This window comes from Poecilia latipinna, unplaced genomic scaffold, assembly GCF_001443285.1.
Source record: "Poecilia latipinna isolate Pla-1442-1.1 unplaced genomic scaffold, P_latipinna-1.0 Scaffold148, whole genome shotgun sequence".
NCBI classification, from domain to species: domain Eukaryota; kingdom Metazoa; phylum Chordata; class Actinopteri; order Cyprinodontiformes; family Poeciliidae; genus Poecilia; species Poecilia latipinna.
Window position 1 is genome coordinate 253393 of NW_015112764.1, and position 23107 is coordinate 276499.

General features: G+C 38.4%; 1 protein-coding gene across 1 annotated transcript in view; it reads left to right on the plus strand.

Annotated features, from left to right (window-relative positions):
• The window catches only part of nlgn1 (neuroligin 1), a 228706-nt gene extending 206211 nt beyond the window's left edge, over positions 1–22495 (plus strand). Inside the window, exons 3-9 of the mRNA XM_015029260.1 lie at positions 9144–9356; positions 10196–10462; positions 10548–10909; positions 11898–12058; positions 16543–16699; positions 17237–17314; positions 18535–22495. Of these exons, the coding sequence (XP_014884746.1) occupies positions 9144–9356; positions 10196–10462; positions 10548–10909; positions 11898–12058; positions 16543–16699; positions 17237–17314; positions 18535–19137 (1841 nt within the window). The 3' untranslated portion in view covers positions 19138–22495. The remainder of the gene's footprint in view (positions 1–9143; positions 9357–10195; positions 10463–10547; positions 10910–11897; positions 12059–16542; positions 16700–17236; positions 17315–18534) is intronic.
• The last annotated feature ends 612 nt before the right edge of the window (positions 22496–23107 follow it).

The window sequence follows — 23107 nt, forward strand, 5'->3', positions numbered from 1 at the left end:
GGTTACCATGAAATGCAAAACACCATTATTGACAAGAGCTACCAATACACCAACACTATTTCTGCAGCTCCACTAGGAGGGAATGTAACTTCTATATATAAGCTCTGCTGTAAAATGTTTTCCCTCTGACTCAAAGTGGACATGCCATGATTTTAAATCCTTTCTTTTCACATGTAATTCATTCAAGTAGAACTGCAATGCTTTGGTCTGAATTCCTAGTTTACCTCTGTTCTGAGGTGTGTTTTAGAGCAACTTGTTTTAGAGCAACTTGTTTTAGAGCAACTTGTTGTGCTGCTCCTAGATGGTTTTTCAACCTAACTCTGCAAATCTAAAATGTTCACTGAATAAGATTTCAGTGTGACAGGAATGATGATGGTAACGGTTGTAGGAGTTTGTCCTGTAACCAATGGGTTGCCGATTTGATCCCCGCTCCATCTGGCTCAGTTGTCGTGTTCTTGGTCAAGACACTTCACCTACCTACCTGCTGGTGGTCAGATGGCCAGCTTGCTTTTGTTTTTTGTTTGTTTGTTTGTTTGTTTGTTTGTTTGTTTGTTTGCATGTTCTGCTATTCGACGCAGACACAGGTGGCGTTTGTGTATAGCAGCCTGACCTCTGTCATTCTGCCCCAGGCCACACTGATGTGAATGGGAATTCATACGCCTTTCACATCAGCGTGTGAAGGGGTGCGTGAATGGGTGAATAACTGAATGCAGGATGGAGTCCTTTGGACTAGTTCAAGCACTATACAAGTACAGGCTGTTTGCTATTTACAGTTGGTCTCCACTCAGAGACATAAACGTACAGTATGTACTCAACTTCTGGACCCACCATGACTCAGTGGGAAAAGAAGCCAATTATGCAAACAGAAAGTTGAAGGTTAGGTGTTTAGCTTTCCCACCACATGTGAATATGCTCTAGGGCAGAACTCTGAAACTCAAGTTACCAATCTCCATATTGGTAACTTGTGTGGTTTGGTAAAAATTATAAGTTTGGTCCATTTCTACTCAGATCAAACTTATAGTGCCTTACTATGTCAATCTAAGTATAATGTGAGAACGTTTTCACCTCATCATGAACAGCTCAACATGTTTGCCATGTCCAAAGCTGAGTCAGGATAACCTCACAAAACTGAAGCATACTGAAGGTAGCTTACTCCACATTTTAACTCCATATTTTCAACCTGAAAGTCTTTCTTCTGACAGATGACAGTGTGTCTCTCTAGCTATAGCTTTGTAATTAACATGAATTAAGGTTGCTCTATGTTACATGTCTATAAGACACTGTGTCTACAGCGCTCACCACATAGCCAGTCATTCCTCAACTGATGTACACCTTAAGTTGTCACCATGCAAACAAGGCACACCTGAGAAACACAGCTCACTCCATTCATCCCCTCGTGCTGTCTAAATAAAGGGTGAATGAATGAACTTCCTGTAGCTCCATGTTCATTATTCCTAGTGAGAAATGTGTTGTGCCTCGTCAGCATTTTCCCCAGCCGGTTGCCCTCGGCATGCCGTTGTCTGTGCTGTTGTTGTGTGCATGGACCAGATATAAATGGAGCATTGCTGAGGCTATGTAAATATTTGGAGCTGCTGTAGCATATTTTGTTGTACAGTCAAAGACCAGTGGGGTGATGTACACAGGGAGGTGTGTATTTTAGGTGAGGTAAGCTTTTGCCGCATACTTTTTACACATTGCTTGACCAGTCATTTTGCTATCAGACATGAAAGTACTTTTAATTTAAAATGTAACACAAAATGAAAAAGGTTTTGTTTTTATCCTTTTTTGCAAGATAACCAAAATGCCCAAACACAGGTCCTCTCTTATTATACCATTTTCAAACATTTTCACTGCATTTTTACCATCTTTATATCTCCTTTGATTCATAAACATTTTACTAATAATAGTGAGGTAAACAATACAAACATGGAAAGATGCATTCCCTCAGGCTGTAATGAAGTGACATGCACAAGACAAGACGATATTTTAATTGTATATTTTTGGAAAATTACAAGTACCTTTTTTCATCAAATGGAGTTCAGGTTGTCACAAATTGTGCTTTATATAGTATAGGGTACCATAGTATAAAAGTAATGTGTGATTTTTTATTAATTACATAGATTGAATACGTTACACATTTTAATGCTATGAATCTCTTTTTTGAGATGAAAACTTGAATAACAGATGAAAAGCAATGAATACCTTTGTTGTTGAGGTTATATATTTATTTATCCAATACTTTATTTTGTTCATATGTAGTTTTTGTCCTGTCTCTTCCCCCTTGGATTGTGTCTTGTTCCCTAATTACCCTCCCTGTGTATTTAAGTCCACCTGTGTCCTTTGTCTCTTGTTGGGTCCTTGTCTTATGTTGTCCATCATAGTTCTCTGTGCCAGACCTGTTTGCCTTCTGTTCTTCCCCGTGCTGCCTGTATGTTTGGATTTTGTTTTTGTGGATTTTTCATTAAAACCATAATCTTTTTCATCTCTACCTGGGTCGTCAGTGTTCTCTCTCAGCACTATCACATCCACTTCATGACAGTTTTCAATTAAAATCAAATTAATTGATCAACTAATTAAATGAACAGCTATACATATTTGCCATAATGCTAAAACATATGACATATTTTTTGTTGGTATACATGTTCTATAAATCTCAATTTTTATTTTGAAGAATCATTGTGTGGAATTAACAGTTTTGACCAGTTTGGCTACAACGATAAATTCTTTGATTTAAAAGCAATGTTCTTGTTGTTTAGCACCAATAAAAAGCTAGAAAGTAGGTGCTAACGTTAGCATGATCAGCAGCTAGTTACTAACCAGTTTCCCAAGCTGCGCAAATCGTTTGTATCTTCTCTCTCACTCAGTGAATCAGAATACTGCCACATAAAGCATTTAGAAGAGGTGGGAGGGAATCCTAGAGTGCTTTCCAAGTATCTGCCAGCCCAGTGAACTGTTTTTTATTTGTCCTCTTTTATACGTGCTTGTTGCCCAGGTGATGCATAAAGATCATGAATTTACATGTAAAAGCGTGGTACATTCAACAAACTCAAAAAAAGAAACTGTTTTGCTGAATTGTATTAATCAAGTGTATTTGTTTACTGCCTTTCTTGTCTGTAATATATTTGTTAAGCCCTCTACTTTGTTGTCAGCCTCTCTAAGCTGAAACATTGTCTTTATTTTCTCCACCCTCATGTTGCGTTTTCTGTCGTTATTTGAAATCTACATTTTCTTCCGGCTGCAGCATGTCTGCTGCCAGAGTGCATGCTTTGGTGACAGTATTCATTATCCCACATTTTCCTCTGCAGCTCTTTTTATTCAGTCTTTTTTGACATCCAGTGTCAAAAGGATGGATAGCGAGAAAGAGAAAACAGAAAGTGGATTATTGCCCACTGACCATGACTGAGAAAAACATATGTGTGCAGGAAGTAGGGTAAAAAAAATGCCCATCTTTCTCCTCATCTAGCCTTTTCCCTCTGCGTTAACAGAGATCAAAGGGATAAAAGCTGGATTCCTGGATAAGGGTTCACCTCTTATTGTCATTCCAGGGAGCTTAGAGGTCAAGATGCTGGCTTTCAGTCCTGCAGATCAGAGGGCGTCTTTTTAGGCAAGCCCTTCATAGACCCATAATCAGCACAGGAAACCAACTCCAGCAGTGTGTGCTTGTGTGGCCCACTGAGGGAAGTGAATTCAGGCATTTTTTGTACACCTGAATCGATTAATTGTGATGAATGTGATGAATCAATCATTTAAATAATCAACTTATTTAGTAGTCAGTAAATTGTTGACATGTACAGACTCAAAAAAGGGCATGTGCTAAAAGAGCAGCAGACTGAGAGCAGTAATTAAATCAAAACTGCATAAAAGTCTATAGATTTTGCATTTAAGATGGAAAATTTTCTTGCTTTGTAAATACATTAACCCAGAACTTGTCAAGTGGTAGTTTTAGTATAACCTTGTCCAAATTCAGTAAAAAAATAAATAAATAAATAAAAGTAAATAAAATTCTGTTCAGCACCTTTTTCTGTTCATTTATCAATCAATTAATACAAAAATGAACAGACACTGTTGTTGATGTTGGTGATGTTGGTGATACTTATGTTAGTCCAGCAGAAAAGACTGAGATTTTCCCATGTCGATGTTTGAAGGATTTTTTATCTCCAGATGCATCCTTTGCTTCAAATTATTAAGCATTCACTAAAGGAATGCTGCTATTGCAATTTAGGCAAGAAAATGTGAATTTCTTATTTTAAAAAAATTAATTGGATTTCTAACATTGTATAAAAAAAGTGGTTAGATGAGAAATCTGCAGTGTGAGCCAATTTTTTTAGTTGATTAATTGTCAGAGTAGTCAATACAATAATCAATTACTAATTGTAATTGTAATTACTAATTGTTATCAATTACTGTATTGTAATTTTTTGTTGTACTTACTTTGTTAACTGTTCTGTTTGATTGGCTTCAAATGTGAATTAATTATGAACATGTAACATGTAACATTTCGCTCACACCTCCATGAGATTTCTGTGAGTCAGATTCTTCCTTTCTGTGCCAGGGTCAGAGTTTGTTCTATAGCATAAAGCCTGACCTCAACTGAAAATCAGGGTTTAACCAGCAGTGATAATTGCTGAAGCCAGTTCTTTACTGGTTAGTAAGCAGGAGCGCCACTTTCAGCTGCTGCTGCTCCGCTTTACTGACAGTTCAGACAGACAGAGGCAGCCCATCAGGGAGCCAATCATATGCTCAGACATACCGGGATGCATTTAGGTGCTTCTTTGTTGACGCAGTGCAAAATTAATAACTTAATTGTCTATCATGCATTGGCACATTAAACATACTGTATTTCCACAGTAATTGTCTGGAAATTGTGAATGAACAATTATTACCCTTCTTGTGTTTATTTTGGTGCTATTTGCATACGATCTTATGCTTAATTACTTTTCATAACAAGCACATTAATTTAAATCATTATGGCATGTTTGATTAAAATAAGGCCTTACGCTGAAACGGCAAAAGCAATAAATAAGAGGAAGTAAACTAGTTCAGCATCTATTCAGATATTACAGATAAAATGAGTGAATATGAGGATGTGGTGCAATTTTTTCCAGTTACATCTTAAAGCTTTCACTCATTTCTTTTTTCAGGTCAAAGCTTCTATTGGGATTTTTTTCTCATAATAGGGCCAACATGATGTTATCAGTGAAAGGCTGTGCTGTCTGTCATGTTAGCTCAGCATGTCAGTGCCAACATTTAGAACCTGGCAGTCAACACTGAGCACAGCTGAGATCTATTGAACTGTCAAAGAATGTTGATTTTAACCAGCTGGTACAAACATTTGTCACCAAAGGTCATTGAACCAAATACTTTCTTTATTCAGTGCTGTCTTTGTTTGTTGGTGTGGGCATGGCCAGCTCAACCGCCAAACATTACGCTGCAAAAAATGTACTGCTCAAATATGATATGTATAAAAACTGAATTGAAAAGGATATGAACGACAACCAAGTTATCTAATGTACATGTGTTCTAAAATGTTAAATACAAAAACATTTCTTGCAATAAATTTAATTAAAATAAGATAATTAGTTAAATGGTTATATAAAATGCAGACATCAAAATCTGACCAAACCAACAGGAATAAGGAGACTCGGGAAGACTTTAATCAGCTGATTTGGACTGACCAGGCTCTCCCAGACTCTTTGATTAATCCCACCTGTCAGAACCTGCACAACAGCAGAAAGGAAAGCTGAAAGCAGGAAGTCCCTGAAATGCAGGGGAGAGTTATCCCAACTACCAGCTTAGGAACTTCCTTAAAAAAAATAAATAGTGTTGAACCGTTTTCAAAGCGCAGCTAAAAAAATTAATTGAATAAATGAGCCACTATAGGGATCACTGGTTAAAAATGAAAAATATCTATATGTAAGTATAGATATTCATATTCATATTCATATTGTACAGGAGTCCAACTCAGTCTGCTTAATTCATTTCAACCTAGTTCATAATCAAATTATACATTTAGAATTAGTGTCATCCAGGCCAGCTTGGTTCAGAATATATTATGATAGCCAGTTATGTGCTATAACTGGTTAAGATATCTTACATCTGAGCAATTTCAGATGATTTTGTCATCAAATTTGAACTGTTTCCACATGAGCAAGCATATGGAAACAGTTGGATGAAATGACTTTCCTTCAACAGGAAGACAGAAAGTTTGCTGCTGACCAAATGTTAAGCCAGGGTAGCTTTTTATGAGAGGAAGCGCTGATGTGCCTGATATATGATCTGATATGCTGACTGTGGTGAATAACCGTTCATTTGACCATAGCATTTTGTTGGTAATAGATATGATTTTATTTACAGTTATCTAATGGATGCTTCAATATTACCAATGCCAGACAGAGCAGCTTAATATATCCATAAAAGGTCTCTGATGTAAATTTTGTTAGATGTGTGTGTAAAAATTAAACGCACAATCCAAATGAACATAATTCACCAAATAGTGTCAATCATAGATTCATTGCTCTCTACATGCGTATGTGTCATGTACATTTCACAGTCTGTTTGTTTTGTTGGATTCATTCATCTGAAATGGCTGAATATCACGCCTGATGCTTAAACTCTGACTCCCATTTATATTCCATGTGTAATTTCTATCTGATCAAATTTCCAGTGGAGTCAACTCGGCATGGCAGTATAATCACTTCTGAGTTTAAACACCAATTTAGCTTTTACTTTGCTTTGCACTAAGTGCCCTACACTATTTCACATTAAAAGCCTTCCAGCAGTCAGGAATATATTCCCTTCTTTTCCTCAAAGGCTTTTAGAGTCAAACATTTGTCAAAGGCTTTGAGCTCTGTTAGCTGTACTGTAACAATAAACCACAACAACAGCAACAAGAAAGTGGCAGCAATCGGAATTATGTAGTGTCTGGAAAAGGTATTTCTTTTAAAAGGGATGGAGTGGTACTTGGGGGAAATGACAATAGTGTCCTTGACTGAAGTATATTGCTGCTGTTATGAAGATGGAAAACAAAATGACTGCCTCTCCGTTGTTTCCCTGTTTGTTTATGTTAGCAAAATGCTGGCATAAATACTCATTTTCACTTCAAAGACTTGTAATGTCCTTTATTCACAAAGGGCTGATAAAGAAACTCCATTAACAGTAGCTTCTTAAAGTCGTTTAGCTGTAGTGGTAAAGTGGTGAGAGCAAGAAGACGAGAGCTGAGTTCAGCATGTGAATTTGGGGGATTAGTTCATTGGTGGGCTGTGGGGGGCTCCCTAGATGGGTGCAGTAGGTAATGGAGCTTTTAGCATAGAAATAAGAATTAGGAAGAGCTGCTGTGTGTTCGACATGAAATTGCTCTAAAAGACCAGAGCTTCCCTGTGGAAACACTGGAGGGTCCCTGTCAGTACATTCATACCTGGTGGCAATGGAGCTTTAGGCAGCCGCCAAGACCACAATTACCTGTGGGTTTATACTGAACTGAGAAAGAACAAAGAAGGGATTATTAAAGTGTCCATAGTGGTATGGCTAGGACTCAGAGGAAACATTTATTTTGTAAAATGACTTTTGGATTCATTAATTATTTGCATGAGCTTTTAGAGCACATAGCAGACTTAAATTAATATAGTATCTGGCAGCAAAAATCCCGAATTGCCTCCAAAAACATTAAATATGAGAAAAGGAAGGGTCAGATTTAGACATAAATTGGCCCAGATGGATGGGCTCCAGTTTGTAAAATTACAGTAAAAAATTAAGAACAATAATTTGGGTTTCCCTGTCATAAGAGTAAAACTGGGGGTTGGAGGGGTGTCATTTTTCAAAGTCACATTTTCATTGTTTTTGTTTTTTTTTCATTAAATTCTAAATTTCACAATTTCAAACTAAATAGTTAGCAAACCAAATATGTAAATGTTAAATGTTTAAATATTTCCATAGCTGACTAAATATTTAACGCCAAACTGAATATTTAGATTGTTAACTAAATATTTGGTTAGCCAAGTAAGCATTTACTTAGCAAGCCAAGTATTTACTTTAAAGTTAAATACTTAGCTCAGAGCTAAATATTTTGCTTCCTTATTAAATATTTATGGAGTGCCATAACTCAAGTTATTGTTATAATTTTTGACTGTGTAATTTTACAAACTGACAAATGGCATCTTGTAAACCTGTAATAGCTTGCAAATGATCAATGATTAATGTGCTGCAACATCAAGAAGCATCAACTAGAGGGAAAAGGTTGAGGCATCACCAGTCCAACTTCTGTGTCAGAAAGGCCTTTTTCAAAGCATTCAGCAGCCAGTTTTGACACAAAAGACTCTATGCCCAACATGTGGACCATGAAATGTCTCACTTGAACCCAGTGCATTAACGTATGTAATGTCTTCCTGCATCTTGTTTAAAGAATGTCCTCAACAGGCTACTGCACAATGTGACTCCCTGACCTATCAAACTTTGTGTTGTTTGAAACACATCCTAGTTGAGTGAAAGGTATCACCATTATTCACAGCTGCACTGCCCTCCAACCAAAAAACTAAATGGATGTTTTGCAATACGTCTTACTGTGTAGTGACAGAAAATTCAAAGGGTAAAAACAGATTTCAGTCTCTTCTACATGTCAGAAATCATAGTTTTTCCCTCTGTAGCCTACAGTATCTTGACATTGTCGCCCAGAACTTTGTTTTGAGGGTCTATTGTTACACATCGAGCAACTGCAAGAAAGGTTTGTATTACACCAGTGTGGATCTTTTTATTGTCTGTCATGATCCTGCTGTTTACGTAGAAATCTCTTCATGGTTGGGCTACTTCTTACATCACCAGGCTTTTAAACCACAACTACTTTAACTAGTCCCTTCGGTCAGCTGATCAGATGCTTTGAAGGATTCTGCTCTTCAAGCTGAAAGTCAGAGGAGTTCTCATCACAATACAGTCTACCTCTACCATTGAGTCTTTTAAGACTGAAAAATGAAAACCTGCGCAAACTCTTTGGAATTTGATTATTTTGTTAATCTCTCTGGATTTGTCTTCCATGATTGTTTATGTGTAGTTTCCCAAAATCCATATCAGTGTGTTTATCAGTGCTCTGAAACTGAAACATATTCTGAAGACACGAGTGATAACATCCCTCTTCCCTTTGTTGTCTCATGCAGGGTTCCTGAGTACAGGTGACCAAGCAGCCAAAGGGAACTATGGTTTGTTGGATCAGATCCAGGCCCTGCGTTGGACCAGTGAGAACATAGCAGCCTTTGGTGGTGACCCGCTACGCATCACCGTGTTTGGCTCGGGTGCTGGGGCATCATGTGTGAATCTCCTCACTCTATCTCACTATTCAGAGGGCAACCGCTGGAGCAACTCCACTAAAGGTAAACCTCACCTAACGAGTGTACTTACAAAATTATTCCTTTTGTCATTGTCTCACATACAAACCTGGGGTAAGTTTACCAATAATTTAGGTTGGTCTGAAGGCTGAAATTTTAGCCCATTTCTTTTTTGCCATACAATATGATAATTATCCAATTAATTTAAAAACACAAATGATCATTTAATTTAATTTTCAAGAAGTGCAGATGGTTGATGAATCTGAATACCTTGGTGTTCATTTGGACTACAGACTGAATTTGAATTAATATGAGTTACAACATTTAATTTCCTTTAGGGAATAAAGTATTTTTGAATTGACTTGAATTCAATAGGCATAATGGAAACTCTCCAATATGAGTCGTTAAAAACTATTAAGCGAAGAGGAATGGAAAATGGACTGGATTTATGTGGTGCTTTTCCGGTCACTAGAGCCACATTCACTCTCACAAATTTATACATCAAAATGTGGAAGCTGGAGTCAAACCTACAACTTTCTGATTGGAAGCCAAATAGTCCTCCAAATGCCACTGAGTCACTGAGTAGGTGGAATTGTTTTTCTATGTAAGGCTAGCATGCTTTGGACACTTTTCCCAAATATTATCTTCATCTGAGAACAAATTTGTTCACTTAAACATTTAAGTGGAGCAAAAACCAAATGACACTTTATGACACTGTCATAAACATTCATAAAGACTTCTTCATGTTCATGACAGGTGTTATGTCATGTTTATGACAGTGTCATGTCAGTCTTATGCACACCCCTTCAAATAGTGTTACCAACTTTTTTCATCTTATCTAAAAAGAAAGATAGGTAATGTATGCTGTGTGTGTTTGTCCTCAGGTCTTTTTCAAAGGGCCATTGCCCAGAGTGGGACAGCTCTATCCAGCTGGGCTGTCAGTTTCCAGCCAGCCAAGTATGCGCGGATGCTGGCCCGTAAGGTGGGCTGTAACCTGGAGGACACAGTGGAACTTGTGGCGTGCCTGCAAAGAAAACATTACAAGGAGCTTGTAGATCAAGACATCCAGCCAGCCCGCTACCACATTGCCTTTGGCCCAGTCATTGATGGAGATGTAATACCTGATGACCCTCAGATACTGATGGAGCAAGGTATCAGTTAAACTTGCCATACTCTACTGAAGAAGCATTTTGCTCTGGATTGTGATCTAATAGCTGTCTATGCTTATGTTTACAGGTGAGTTTCTCAACTATGACATAATGCTAGGAGTGAACCAGGGTGAGGGCCTAAAGTTTGTGGAGCTCATCGTTGACAATGACAATGGTGTCCAGGCCAATGACTTTGACTATGCAGTGTCCAGCTTTGTTGATGACCTCTATGGTTACCCAGAGGGTAAAGACATCCTGCGTGAGACCATCAAGTTTATGTATACGGACTGGGCCGACAGGCACAACCCGGAGACCAGGCGGAAGACTTTGCTGGCCCTTTTCACTGATCACCAGTGGGTGGCACCGGCTGTAGCAACAGCTGATCTGCACTCAAGTTTTGGGTCGCCAACATACTTTTATGCCTTTTACCATCACTGTCAGACGGAACAGGTACGTCTCTCTATGGTTATATCATGGGTTCTTTTAATGTTGTTTAAGTTAAAAAGCCAGAAAAGACTGATCGACAGCTTCATGCTGTTGTGCTCCTGCCCAACAGAAGGGAAGCTCTAGGTGTCCTGCTGACTTGTTCATAGGTGGGGACATAACAGAGTGGGAGATCAATAGGTTGAGCACAGTGCACAGATGGGAATGTATTCTTATCTATTTCAGTGAAGATACAGTTCCAAGTAGAGAAAGCAGAAATTATATCTATTAAGGATGACTTTAATGTACACACAAGCCTACCAGGAGATATTTTACCATCTTCTCAACTTCGCCTACGTTGAGGATCTCAACATAGGCTTTTGCTATTGCAAATTGGTCTTGGATAAGGCAGGGGCAGGTATTTAAGTATTAGACTTCCTAATTGCAGTCCAATATTTTGTCATTTTATAGATTATTTTATTTTAAAGATTATTTAAATATCTGTTCTTTGTTTGTTTGGTTTAAGGTATAGGCATATGTAATTTTCTAATACCTGTCCCAAATCTTAACATTTAAAAAGAAGCTAACTCTGACAGTGATCTTTACTATGAGCGAGTGAGCTTCTAGGTGTTTCTTTTAAAAATGGTGAGCGACCACACCATTTGAATTTTCAAAGTTTTGATTTTTTAAAGACCTTTAGACCTCTAGCTTGACACTTTTTTATTCAACATAATGCCCTGAAATTTGCCAATCCAAATATTTACTACTTATTGTACAATTTGTGATAAGTAGTACACCAAAATTGACTCCAAAAATGTACAACACATAATTCAATATTAAAACTTTGATATTCTTTTTTTTATCTCAGCTGAATGTATTTTTCTACTAGCATGATGTGTTGGTGCTTGTCAAATATTTTTATTTTTTTTCTGAGATGCTTTGCCAACTAATGTTTTGCATCTGTCACACAGACATAATAATATTGATGTGATTTGTTTCATCTGCTGCTCATTAGGTACCACCGTGGGCAGACGCAGCGCATGGAGATGAGATCCCATATGTGTTTGGGCTGCCAATGATTGGGCCGACAGAGCTGTTTCCATGCAACTTCTCCAAGAATGATGTGATGCTGAGTGCTGTTGTCATGACCTACTGGACAAATTTTGCCAAGACCGGGTATGAACACATTAGAAATGCTGCTAATGATGCTTAGTTTTTATGTAGAGAACTAGACATTAACTTTATCATTTAATATTGACTGAGCTAGAAACATAGGGTATGCTGTAGTTTATGCTACCAACATACTAAATTAGCTTGAGTAAATGTACTGAAATTAAACTGAAAAATCATGAAAGGAAAATAAAACAGTATGGGGATATGGTGGAGTTAAACAGGGAATGGAATTAAAACACAGTTGTTAGTACCCAAAAGCATTGATCAGGGATCAACTGCTTGTCCACTGAGTCAAACACGTATTAGGACAATTACATGAAACATGTGCCAATTTCCCACATTGGTGACTTTTGGAATAATCTACATAACATTTTATGTCTTCAGTTCAGCCCTAATTCAAAATAATTACATTGATTTTAATTTGTTAAAAAATTTAAATTAAATACATTACAATTATTCTCAAATACTATTCAAGCCTAAAATAGCATCACAGTGCTAAACATGTAGCATCAGCACAGACGTCCCCAATGTTAATGTCTGTGTATAGTCCACATTTCTAAAGAAGCTCCATGAATGATCAGGAGTTCCTGAAACTCTGGAAAGATGAATGGATAGAATAGAACTTTGCACTAATCTGAAGGTTGAAGAATCTGAAGAACAGATTAAAAACAACAAACATCTTTGTTGTTTTGTCTATTTACTCAATAATATAGCAGCAAAAAGATTTTTTAAATTGAAAATGTTGCATATTTTATAATATAGCTTTTGATTAAAATGTTACTAATTGCAGTTAATTAAATACAGACCCTGCAACATAGGTGAGCCGTGCATCTGGTACCATCAGAGGGACTGTTCTGATTTAATCCACCACTATGACATTACAATTATGCAAGCCACTAGTGGTGAAGAAAAAACACAATATAACAAGGTCTCCTTATTCTGAGGGATTAGCCTGTTCTGTGGAGAGATTAGCCTGCTCCTGGCCACATAGAGACTCAAATCTGATTGGATGAAACACACAAACATATATGGGAAGTGGCACAGCTCAGACAAACGGAAGAAACAAGAGTAGACTATTTGAAGTACCAGTAACTTAATTTAGGTGTTAGATATATCTTAAGGGTTCTGATAGAGCAGCGGAGAAGGCCTTGCAGGCCCTGTCGGCCCACCACTGCCCTGCAATCAACTCGATTAAAAACGTTGATGAGTCCCACCACTAGTTAGAAGCGGCATTTTGTAAAGGGCTTTGTACCAGGATAATTGGAGCAACATACAACTGCCATTACAAGACCATGAACAAGTCAATAATTTTAGTGCAATTGTGTTTCCTCAATATTAAACTCCATTTGATGACTGGGGGGTCGTGAACAGCTCTGCTGGGTTTTATGGACCGCACAGTGTCATTGGTATTCTTTTTACACACCCTTCACATATCTTTAAATTCATTATTAATTAATGGTCATGCACTGCAAAGGGGCATTCTTTATGACCTAAAATAAAAATTCCCTTTTCCTGCTTCTGTCTCACGTTGCCTTCCAGCGTCCAGCTATGGCTGTAATTGTTTTTTTCGAGGCATAATGGGGGTACATTGGCTTTTTCTGAGCCCTGTGCAGTAACCCTAAGGGGAACAGAGAGCCTCTAATGATCTACATATATAACCCCAAATTGACGTGGAATGCTGGGTACCTGGGAGATTTATGCCACCCATTTGAATGGTTAAGCATGTTCCTGATGAGCTTTGGCCGGCTCCTTATACCGCTTCTCAGACAATAGGGCGCTCAGTAAGGCTGAATGGGCCACTGCAGCACAGTGTTCAGCTCAGATTGGGAGTTTATAGCACAGGACTTCATGTTCAATGTCTTCTAAAAATCCATCTGTATGTTAAACTTAAGGAGGGTTTTCATACGGAATGTTTAGCAGCGTTTACACTGACTGTGATCCCTGTGGTATTAAGTCCAGCAGCTAACATGTGAGGTAGGTGGAGCATATACGATGTTTAATTACAGCAAAACTTAATGAGATAATCTGCATGGCTGAACTCCATCTTCACCCTGACATCATCTTTGGTAAAAGCGTACATAATTCATGTATAAATATGCTCACTTCAAAATAAAATAAAAAAAATAAATATTAATCTCTGATATTAAGTTTTATCATTCATTTTTTATCATTCAAATTTAAGATAAAAAATTGATCATATGAGGCTACTCTCTACCTAAAGGCCTTTGATACTATCAGAACATTTCAAAAAACAAAAACTTCTGACCTTTTTTGGAGTTTATCGGATGTGATTTCTGACTCCATGGTGACTCACATCATATGAAACCTGTGGGCTGCACTTCACTACTCCATTACAACATCGTTATAATTATACCGATTAGCCTGTGGCAAATGTCATGCTCAGTTCAATATTCTAATTTTAATAATTATACAGTGTGGTCTCAAAAGGTCCACTAAGCTCTCAGTTTAAGTTTTTATTCCAACTGCAAAATTTTAAATGTGCTTATTGGCTATATGCAGTATTGCAATATTGCATTGAAGAAAGCGCTTGCCCTCTTTAAGACCAAAATAACCTCAGTAAGATTAATGCATTTCTGAAAAGATTTCAAATCCTTCTTGATTTGTTTGTACACAAAACTTGTTTACTCTGGAACTCTGATCCACATTGCAATGAAAAAAATTATTTATCCCTGAATTTGTTTTTTGAGCCATTCACATAGACACAAGATTACTAGTGTGCTTTGGATTATTGTCATCCTGCAAAATCCATGTGTGCTTGAGCACAAGAACTAACAGCCAGACATTTAGAATTTTCTAAATTAGAGCAGAATTCCTGCTTTCACTAACATGTTGCACTACTTTTACAACAGATGTAGCAAGATTCACACATCACAAAAAAAAAATCAAATTTAGTCTCATCAGTTCATAGTATTTTTAAATTTTTTATACGGCTGTGGAGGGATTTTAGACCACTCGTGTATTTTGGTTGCCTGGTGAAAGTCCAGCCCCTTGTTTTACGTTTCGCTTTGTCCAGAGCCTCTGGACCAGGAGTGGCCAACTCCAGGCCTGGAGAGCCGTTCTCCTGCAGATTTTAGATGTGTCTCAACTTCAACACACCTAAGTCAAATAATGAGGTCGTTAGCAGGACTCTGGAGAAACTGACTGCACTTAGGAGGAAATTCAGCTGTTGAATTAAAGTGTCTTGGACCAAGGAAAGATCTAAGATTTAAAGGAAACCGTCCCTCCAGGACCAGGATTGTCCACCCCTGCTCTGNACTATCAGCTATCGAGAAACAATTGCTTGATGGAGGCGTGGAATTTAGGCATGTACTGATTTATCGGTGCAGATTTCCTTCATTTTGGGATGTCAGTGATCGGCCGATATGTACGTGTGAAGCCAATCTTATCTACTGGTCAACCTCAGCAAAAGGTCTAGAAATCAACCACTGTCCTCTTCTGCTCCATGAGAGAGGTATGACAGACAGACCTGGTGGGCCGGTCTGCATGACCTGGGGGTCATGGTAATCACTCCACTCTTGCCAACTCAGCGACTTTCTTGCTTTATTTAGCAACATAAGAGAAAAAAACTTATCGGCTCAATTGGAATCATCAGGTTAAGCTTTTTAAAGATAGGTAATCAACGATTTGCCAGAAAAGTGCAATCGGTGCACCCTTAGTGATCTCTGTTAAAGTTTAAAACAATTTTGTCTGATTTTAGAACATTTCTTATTTTAATGATATATAACAATACAATCCTCTGACAGATTATGACTTCTTAAAAAGGCATAAAGAGGCTTCCTCTGACTCTCCATCTTCCAGACCAGTGATGTGTATGTGTGTTTGTATATCCTCTGCATTCAATGAGTATTTATTACCACTAAATATTATTGAACATGCTTTGACATTGATTAGTTTGGCAGTATAGAGTTTGAAAATACTTGAAATTGATTGATAAAACAATATTAAAGCACACAAATGTTTAAATAGAATTCAGTGGGCCACATAAAAAGCTGTGGTGGGCCAAATTTCTCCCCCAGGCCTTGAGTTTGACATGCATTCCCATAAAGTGTTGCTGTTTTACTGTTACATCCTTTCTTGTTTAAACAATAACATATTTTATTTAAGGAGATATAAATCTTATGAAGAGATCTAACCTTGCGATGAGAAAAAATGTTTTGATGGAACTCTGCTCCTGAATTAACTGTATTTCCTAGTTCTGGCATTTCCAACGCTTCAGCAGTCCAGCTAACTTTAAACCCTTATTCAATAAAGTTACAGTTTGAAAACAGCTTTTTTAATTTTCTTGCCTTCTCTGATCTTAATTTTTGTTTGATCATCTGAAACATTTGGGTATGACAAAAAAACATTCCCACAGAGCGGTATGTAATATTCTTATGGATGCTCCAGAAGAGGACTGGAGCAGTCATGACACCTTGTCTTTTTCTATTTTAGTGATACAAATACACTCAATTTAACTTTCTTTTCAGGGACCCAAACCAACCTGTACCACAAGACACCAAGTTCATCCACACAAAGCCCAATCGCTTTGAAGAAGTGGCGTGGACACGCTACAACCAGAAGGACCAGCTCTACCTGCACATCGGCCTGAAGCCTCGGGTCAAAGAGCACTACCGGGCTAACAAGGTTAACCACCATCCTGTCTCTGATTTATTTAGTCTTTTAGTGTTTAATATAATTTTATTTAATGCTTTACGTTTTTTAGCATCACAACTGGCAACATTTCAGGTACACACAGTTAATTAGAGGCTAATATTACAAAAGGGAGAAAGGCTCTAAAATGTTAGAATTAGACAAATAGGTGTGTCTAAAAACTTTGTTAGAGATCAGTTGTAATATTCTATGGGGAATTGTGTAGCCGTTGCAGTACAGACCTAATGCTACCTTTATATATTCTAAACTGAGCGCTGTCGTTTGGTTGTTTATCTCCTAGGTCTGTTTAGGCCTTTTTCATCAGGCACCCTACCTTCATGTACAATACCTTTTTTTCCACCAGGAAGCTGACTGTAGAGCCACTATCTACAGTCAGTTTTGTTATTGAATACTTTTGCACACCATTTATACTTTTAAATACATTTTACTTCCTTAAAAAGCAAACAGTAACCCCAGGTTTTAAGTTCTTTCTTTAATTTAAGTTATAATGCCTTCTTGTTCTTCCCTCAGGTCAACCTATGGTTGGAGCTGGTTCCTCATCTACACAGCCTCAATGAGGTCACCCCACTCATCCCTACCACTACCAAGGTCAGTGGCAGCCACAGTTGCTCTGCTGTAGCTCACCAAGTCACAATTTGGCATTATTTTTGTCATGATTGGACCCCCTCAACATTGCTACACCATATATTGTAACAAAAGAAATCGGTGCTTAAGAGAGTCTGCATAAACAAATGCTATATAACGTATTTGAACTACAGCAACGATTTAAACAACAGGCCAGAATTCCTCCACAACATGAAGGACTGATGAAGTTACAGGCAACGTCTACTTCAAGTTGTTGCTGAAAGTTTTATCTACAAGCAGCAGAATAACGGGGAGTTCATAACTTTCCTTGTGCCTCTACTGGCAGTGATGAAATATTTAGGGTTGTTTTGAATCTAATGTGATTCTTAGGTTTCTCATTGTTTGAAAGTTTGGTTGCAGAAACAAAAGGAGTCCATAGTATGTGTCTATATGATGTGAGTCGGTCAAAGCCTGAAGTTTTTACTGCAGTCTAGTTGTAGATATGAAATTCAGATGGAATAGAAATCACATTTCAGACCAAAAGATTTTTCTATAGAACAGATAACATTATTATGACACTGTGGTTTTATAAAATCCCTAACACTCTTAAATTTTTACTGTCTAAAATCATGTCCAGTTACATAAAGATAATATTGAATTTCTTTGGTCAAGCATATATAAAATCAAGTAGAGAGCATTAATTTAAATATTGCACATAAAATTACAGAAGCATTTCACTCCCAAAGATGGGAAATAAATACAGAATCATCTTACCAATGAGATAATTAATGAGTTTTTAAAACTTGTTATAACACAATTCATATTTCATCGAAATCAAAATAACAAAGGCTGTAACAATAAAACAGTTGCACTTCTCTGGATTATTGTTATATTGAGAAACTTTCTCCTATCGACGTGAAAGAGACGCAGTTCCTGAATTTATCTCCAAGTTTTGACTCCTACATACTTCTGTGTAGAACAGAATTACATTCAGGCATCAAGTTTTGATTTGACATTTTTGGGAAAATGTTAATAGCAAGAAGATGGTAAAGTGCTTCCAGCATTTATTTGTCACCTAAAACAGCGACTCCCCCCACCCCGGCCGCAGCAAAAATTCCAAGTCTCGAACGGTCCGTGGTAGTAAAAAGGTTGGGGACCACTGACCTAAAGACCAAAAGCAGTTAAAGGCTTAGAGGTGTCAAAGCTTGTATAAAATCTTTATCTGGTCTTCTATCTTTGCACAGATTCCTCCTCCAGAAGCCACTAACCGTACACCAAAGACCAAAGTTCTGGTAACCAAGCGCCCAAACCCAACTCCGTTCCCCACCGAGACGCAGGGCAGCCACAACCAGCCTCACCTGGTGGACCAGCGGGACTACTCCACAGAACTTTCGGTGACTATTGCTGTCGGAGCTTCTTTGCTTTTCCTCAACATCCTGGCCTTCGCTGCTCTTTACTATAAAAAGGACAAGCGGCGGCATGATGTCCACCGGCGCTGCAGCCCCCAGCGGAGTGCCGCCAACGACCTGGCTCACACTCAGGAGGAAGAGATCATGTCTCTACAGATGAAGCAGCACTCCGACCTGGACAGGGACTGCAGAGGGGTGGGGGACTCCCTCCACCCGCATGACGTGGTCCTGAGGACTGCCTGCCCCCCAGACTACACCTTGGCTATGAGGCGCTCGCCAGACGACATCCCGCTCATGACGCCAAACACCATAACCATGATCCCCAGCACCATGGGAGGCCTCACCTCACTCCACTCCTTTAACACATATCCCAGCAGTGGGCAGAACAACACGCTGCCTCATCCGCACCCACACTCACACTCCACCACCCGGGTATAGCCCAGTGGATGGACCCGTACAGGCAGGACTCTGGCGGCTCAGGCAACAAGCTAACTGCAGCGCTGCAGCGGAGAGTCCAGGCCGACCTGCTGAAAATGAAAAACAGACTTTTCAGGAGTTAAACCGCCGGCCCGGAGTTGCCAAAAACAGATGGAATTACACTGGAATTATACCACATTCTGTTAATACCGGAGGAAATATAATAAAAGGTTTCAGATGCTTTGGATCAGAGGATCAAAAAATAATATTAGTAATTATGGTTTTGTAGAAAAAAAATGGAAAGACATGAGGGGAAAAAGAAAAGTTACAGCAGAACAACGTCTCACAAGCCGAAACATTTGAGAAAGATGTTTTTTTATCATTATTTTTGTTCTGGTATTACAGCAACAAAAAGGAACAGTGAAACACTTTTTCTCTCTAGCGACAGCTATGGCCTTCGGGATTTTCTGACAAACGACTGCTTGACAGTATTATCTGGAAGCAGCGCGGAGCATCAGACACGCCTTGGAGGTGAGAAGAGGGGAGCACTTTGTAAAGGAAAGAAAACATATTGTTTTCCTTTGGCATTACTCTGCAGAACACTCTGTTTGTGGGGCACAAAGCAGACGCCGTGCAAACCAATCGAGGCATGTCTGAGGGTCGTAAATGGAGGCTGTGTAAGATAAGCCAAAAGCAGCAGAGTAAAGCGAAGGACTGAAAACTTTAAGATAAAGCGACCCTGTATGCACAACAGAACCATTTTGAGGAGAAAAAAAATATCTTGCAAATACTTTTCATCCATTTATTTTTGATTGAAACAATTTTATTGTATAGGACCTATTTACATATCTAAGCACCAAGGCTGTTTAAGCCCACTTCTCTTGGGCGAGGTGTTCACACTGCAACCTGCCAGTCGGACCGGGACGTAGGAAGTGAGAACGCACCGAGCGGCTTTCTGGCAGTTCCAACTTCAACACAGAGAGCTGAGGGGACAACGGATAATTGGGATATTTTAGCACGATGCGCATGACAATTTACCTGCTTGATGGCTGCTCTGCTGATTATGTCATTAATAAGAATAATTTTCACCCTGTTCTTTGTGTTGGAGAGATTCAAGACCTATTTCCTTATTGGATTACTAGAAAACACAATGCTCTCACGGAACCTTGGGAAATGCAGTCCCGGTTTGTGGATGTCACTGGATGGATTTAGATAGTAAAACAAAACAACAAAAAATGGGGGTGGGCATATGGTAAAGATTTCTTGCATAACATAATATAGCTTGAGTGGGCTGGACATATAAGGACTAATTTTGTACTCTATGTGTTGGTACTACTTTTTGATAGTGGGTAAATCACATTACATTGTATCAATCAAACCCATTGTACCTTCAGTTGAAATCAATGTTTTTTGCTGTTCTACCTATTGGAGCACCTGACCGTATCAAAGTAATTACCTGCACTGTTTATTCCATTGACCTCTCGTCACCTCAATGCCCCCCCAAAAATCAACACTTCGAGATAAAAAAGAAACACAGTGGAACCCAATTGGCAAGGAAAATGGAGGGTGAAATGATTGAAAAATATAGTGAAGAATTCCATCTCCAGGCGATGTAGATTTGCTAATGATTTATCCAACAAAGCTCTGAACTCCAGAGCAACTTAAACATGACTGCCTATAGATGTTTAATTCAAGATAAAAGCCAGACAGATCACACAGGGTGGGAGTTGACGGAAATGCGCAGCAGGAGGCTGAGAGGAAGAGTGAGGATCAGGCTGGGTCAATTCCCACGATGCACTTTTTATGTAGTTTTCATCATTAGCCAAGTTGAATCAAGTTAGGTGGTACTTTGTGTTGGAGAGATGTCGGTGTGTCTGCCAGTAAAGCAGGATGATCAAAAGCAAAAAGTCTTACCTCTTCAACTTAATGCCTTTTTTACTTTTTTTGCTATACACACACACACGGTGCTGTGCTCCAAATCTCTGCCATGGTGTCAAAGTTGATAAAAGGTACCCACTTCTTTAAAAGGGCAGCTCAGGTTCTGTTAAAAGCTTATACGCAGTTAATGTTTTATGCACAGCACATGAATCTCTTACCCTCTTAATTAAGCATGAACCAAAATGAAATCTGTCCCAGAAGCTGACGCTGATGGCTGGTCCAAAAAGAGCCAAGACTGAGGTGGACATCTACTGTCCTAACACACAACCCCAATCTAGAAAACGTCACAGCAGTTCAGTAGTTGATATTTATATAAATATCAACTATTGAACAGAAGCCAGTAGCTACATTTCCATCCAAATATCATGCATATTTTAAGCAAACTTTCAAAATGTTGCTGACTAAAAAAGGCAAAGGAAAAGCGAATGAGGTGTGTTTCCTTCTTCTGGTCCGCAGGCTGTGTAGCCTGGTTCTGATTCCATAAGATGTTGACGACACGTAACAAACAGGAAGAAGTTGAAAACTAGCATGGACCACACATCTTAGAGAAATGAACAGAGGTTTTCAGGAGTTTGCTGCTGTCTGACATGTTCATTGTTCTGTTATGCCAACTAGCATTGACGATGTTGCAATTCTAAAGGACAGCAGAAACAGCTGATCAGTCATGTGAGGGAAATGTTCGCTACATCAGAACGTATTCAACAAACGTGTCTCCTTCTCTCCTTTAGCCCATTAACTCAGAAAAGCCAAAAGCCACCTTTTGTCGTTTCAATCAACCTTTTTTAATGCGATACTTCAAAATCCACATAAAAAACAGTTGCTGTAATCATGGCCTCTGATTGTTTACACAGTAAATGGATTTTGGATGGTTTGTACACGTGAAACTCACTGAGCATCAAACATCTGATTTGTGACTGGTCAGAGTAACTGATCTGAAAGTAAATCGATGTGAAAACCTTATGTTTACCTTTCACAGTAATTCATGTTTTTCTTTTCTTTTTTTTTTTTTTACTTTATCTTAAGAACATAGAAGCAGAAGTCTGTGTTGGTCTTGTTCGCTCTCAGGATGTTTTCAATCTTCTGAACCAGCTAATCTGCACTTCTATTAAATGAAGACGCCAAGAAAGTTTCTAACTGCAATTGGAATTTTCTCCCTTCATTTTGGAATAAGTTTAATCTTTTTAACATTTTACTAGCTGTTTTATCTGCATAGATCTTTTTGTCTACATATTTTTCATTGTGTTTAGTGTTTCTGTTTTCCATTCGCCCATCTTGAGGTTGCTGCTTTGTATTTTGAGTTGCCGTAAGAATAATTTAATCAACCTTTTAGTAACTATTTTTTCTCTAATCTTAAGGTTTCTTGGAATAGGTGTGACGTACATTCAAAATGTTTTGGTTTAACTGACTAGCCAACTTTCAGGTAAATAAAAGAAAAAAAAACGATGGTTTCTGTTTGCTGATCACTTCCATGAAGGCCATCAGCTGATCTGTGACCGCCAATAACTTCACCATCTTTTTCTTCAGATTATATTCTTAGCTACTGAAGGAGCTATTCATGCAAAACACTACATTACTCTGTATGTACTATTTTTCATTACCAATATACCTGGTGTCTTAGAGAATATATATCTGCCTATGTTTCTTTTCTAGATAAACTCACTAAAGGAGCTAGTCCTGCTGTTAACTCGCTTGTCAACCTGCAGCATTGCGTTTGAACTAGTCTGTATGATTGGATGGGATTTAATTGACAACATGTTTGTTTAAAGAACTATCTGTTCCTTTTGTAAAGCTAATTGAAAGAGCATTTGTTGTAAATCGGGGCTGTGTGAAAAAACATCCTGAACTGAATCCTGATGCCAAAAGATCCACAAGGAGTCAAAACATGATCAGCCGACCAGTCAACCTTAAGCTAAATTGTATTTAAAGGTTTCTTTATATGAAATGTTTTCTTTTAACATAACTTTGCTCAAAAGGGTTAAACATACCGTATTTTCCGCACCTTCAATGAATGGCCTATTTTAGGACTTTTTTCATACATTAGGCGCACCGCATT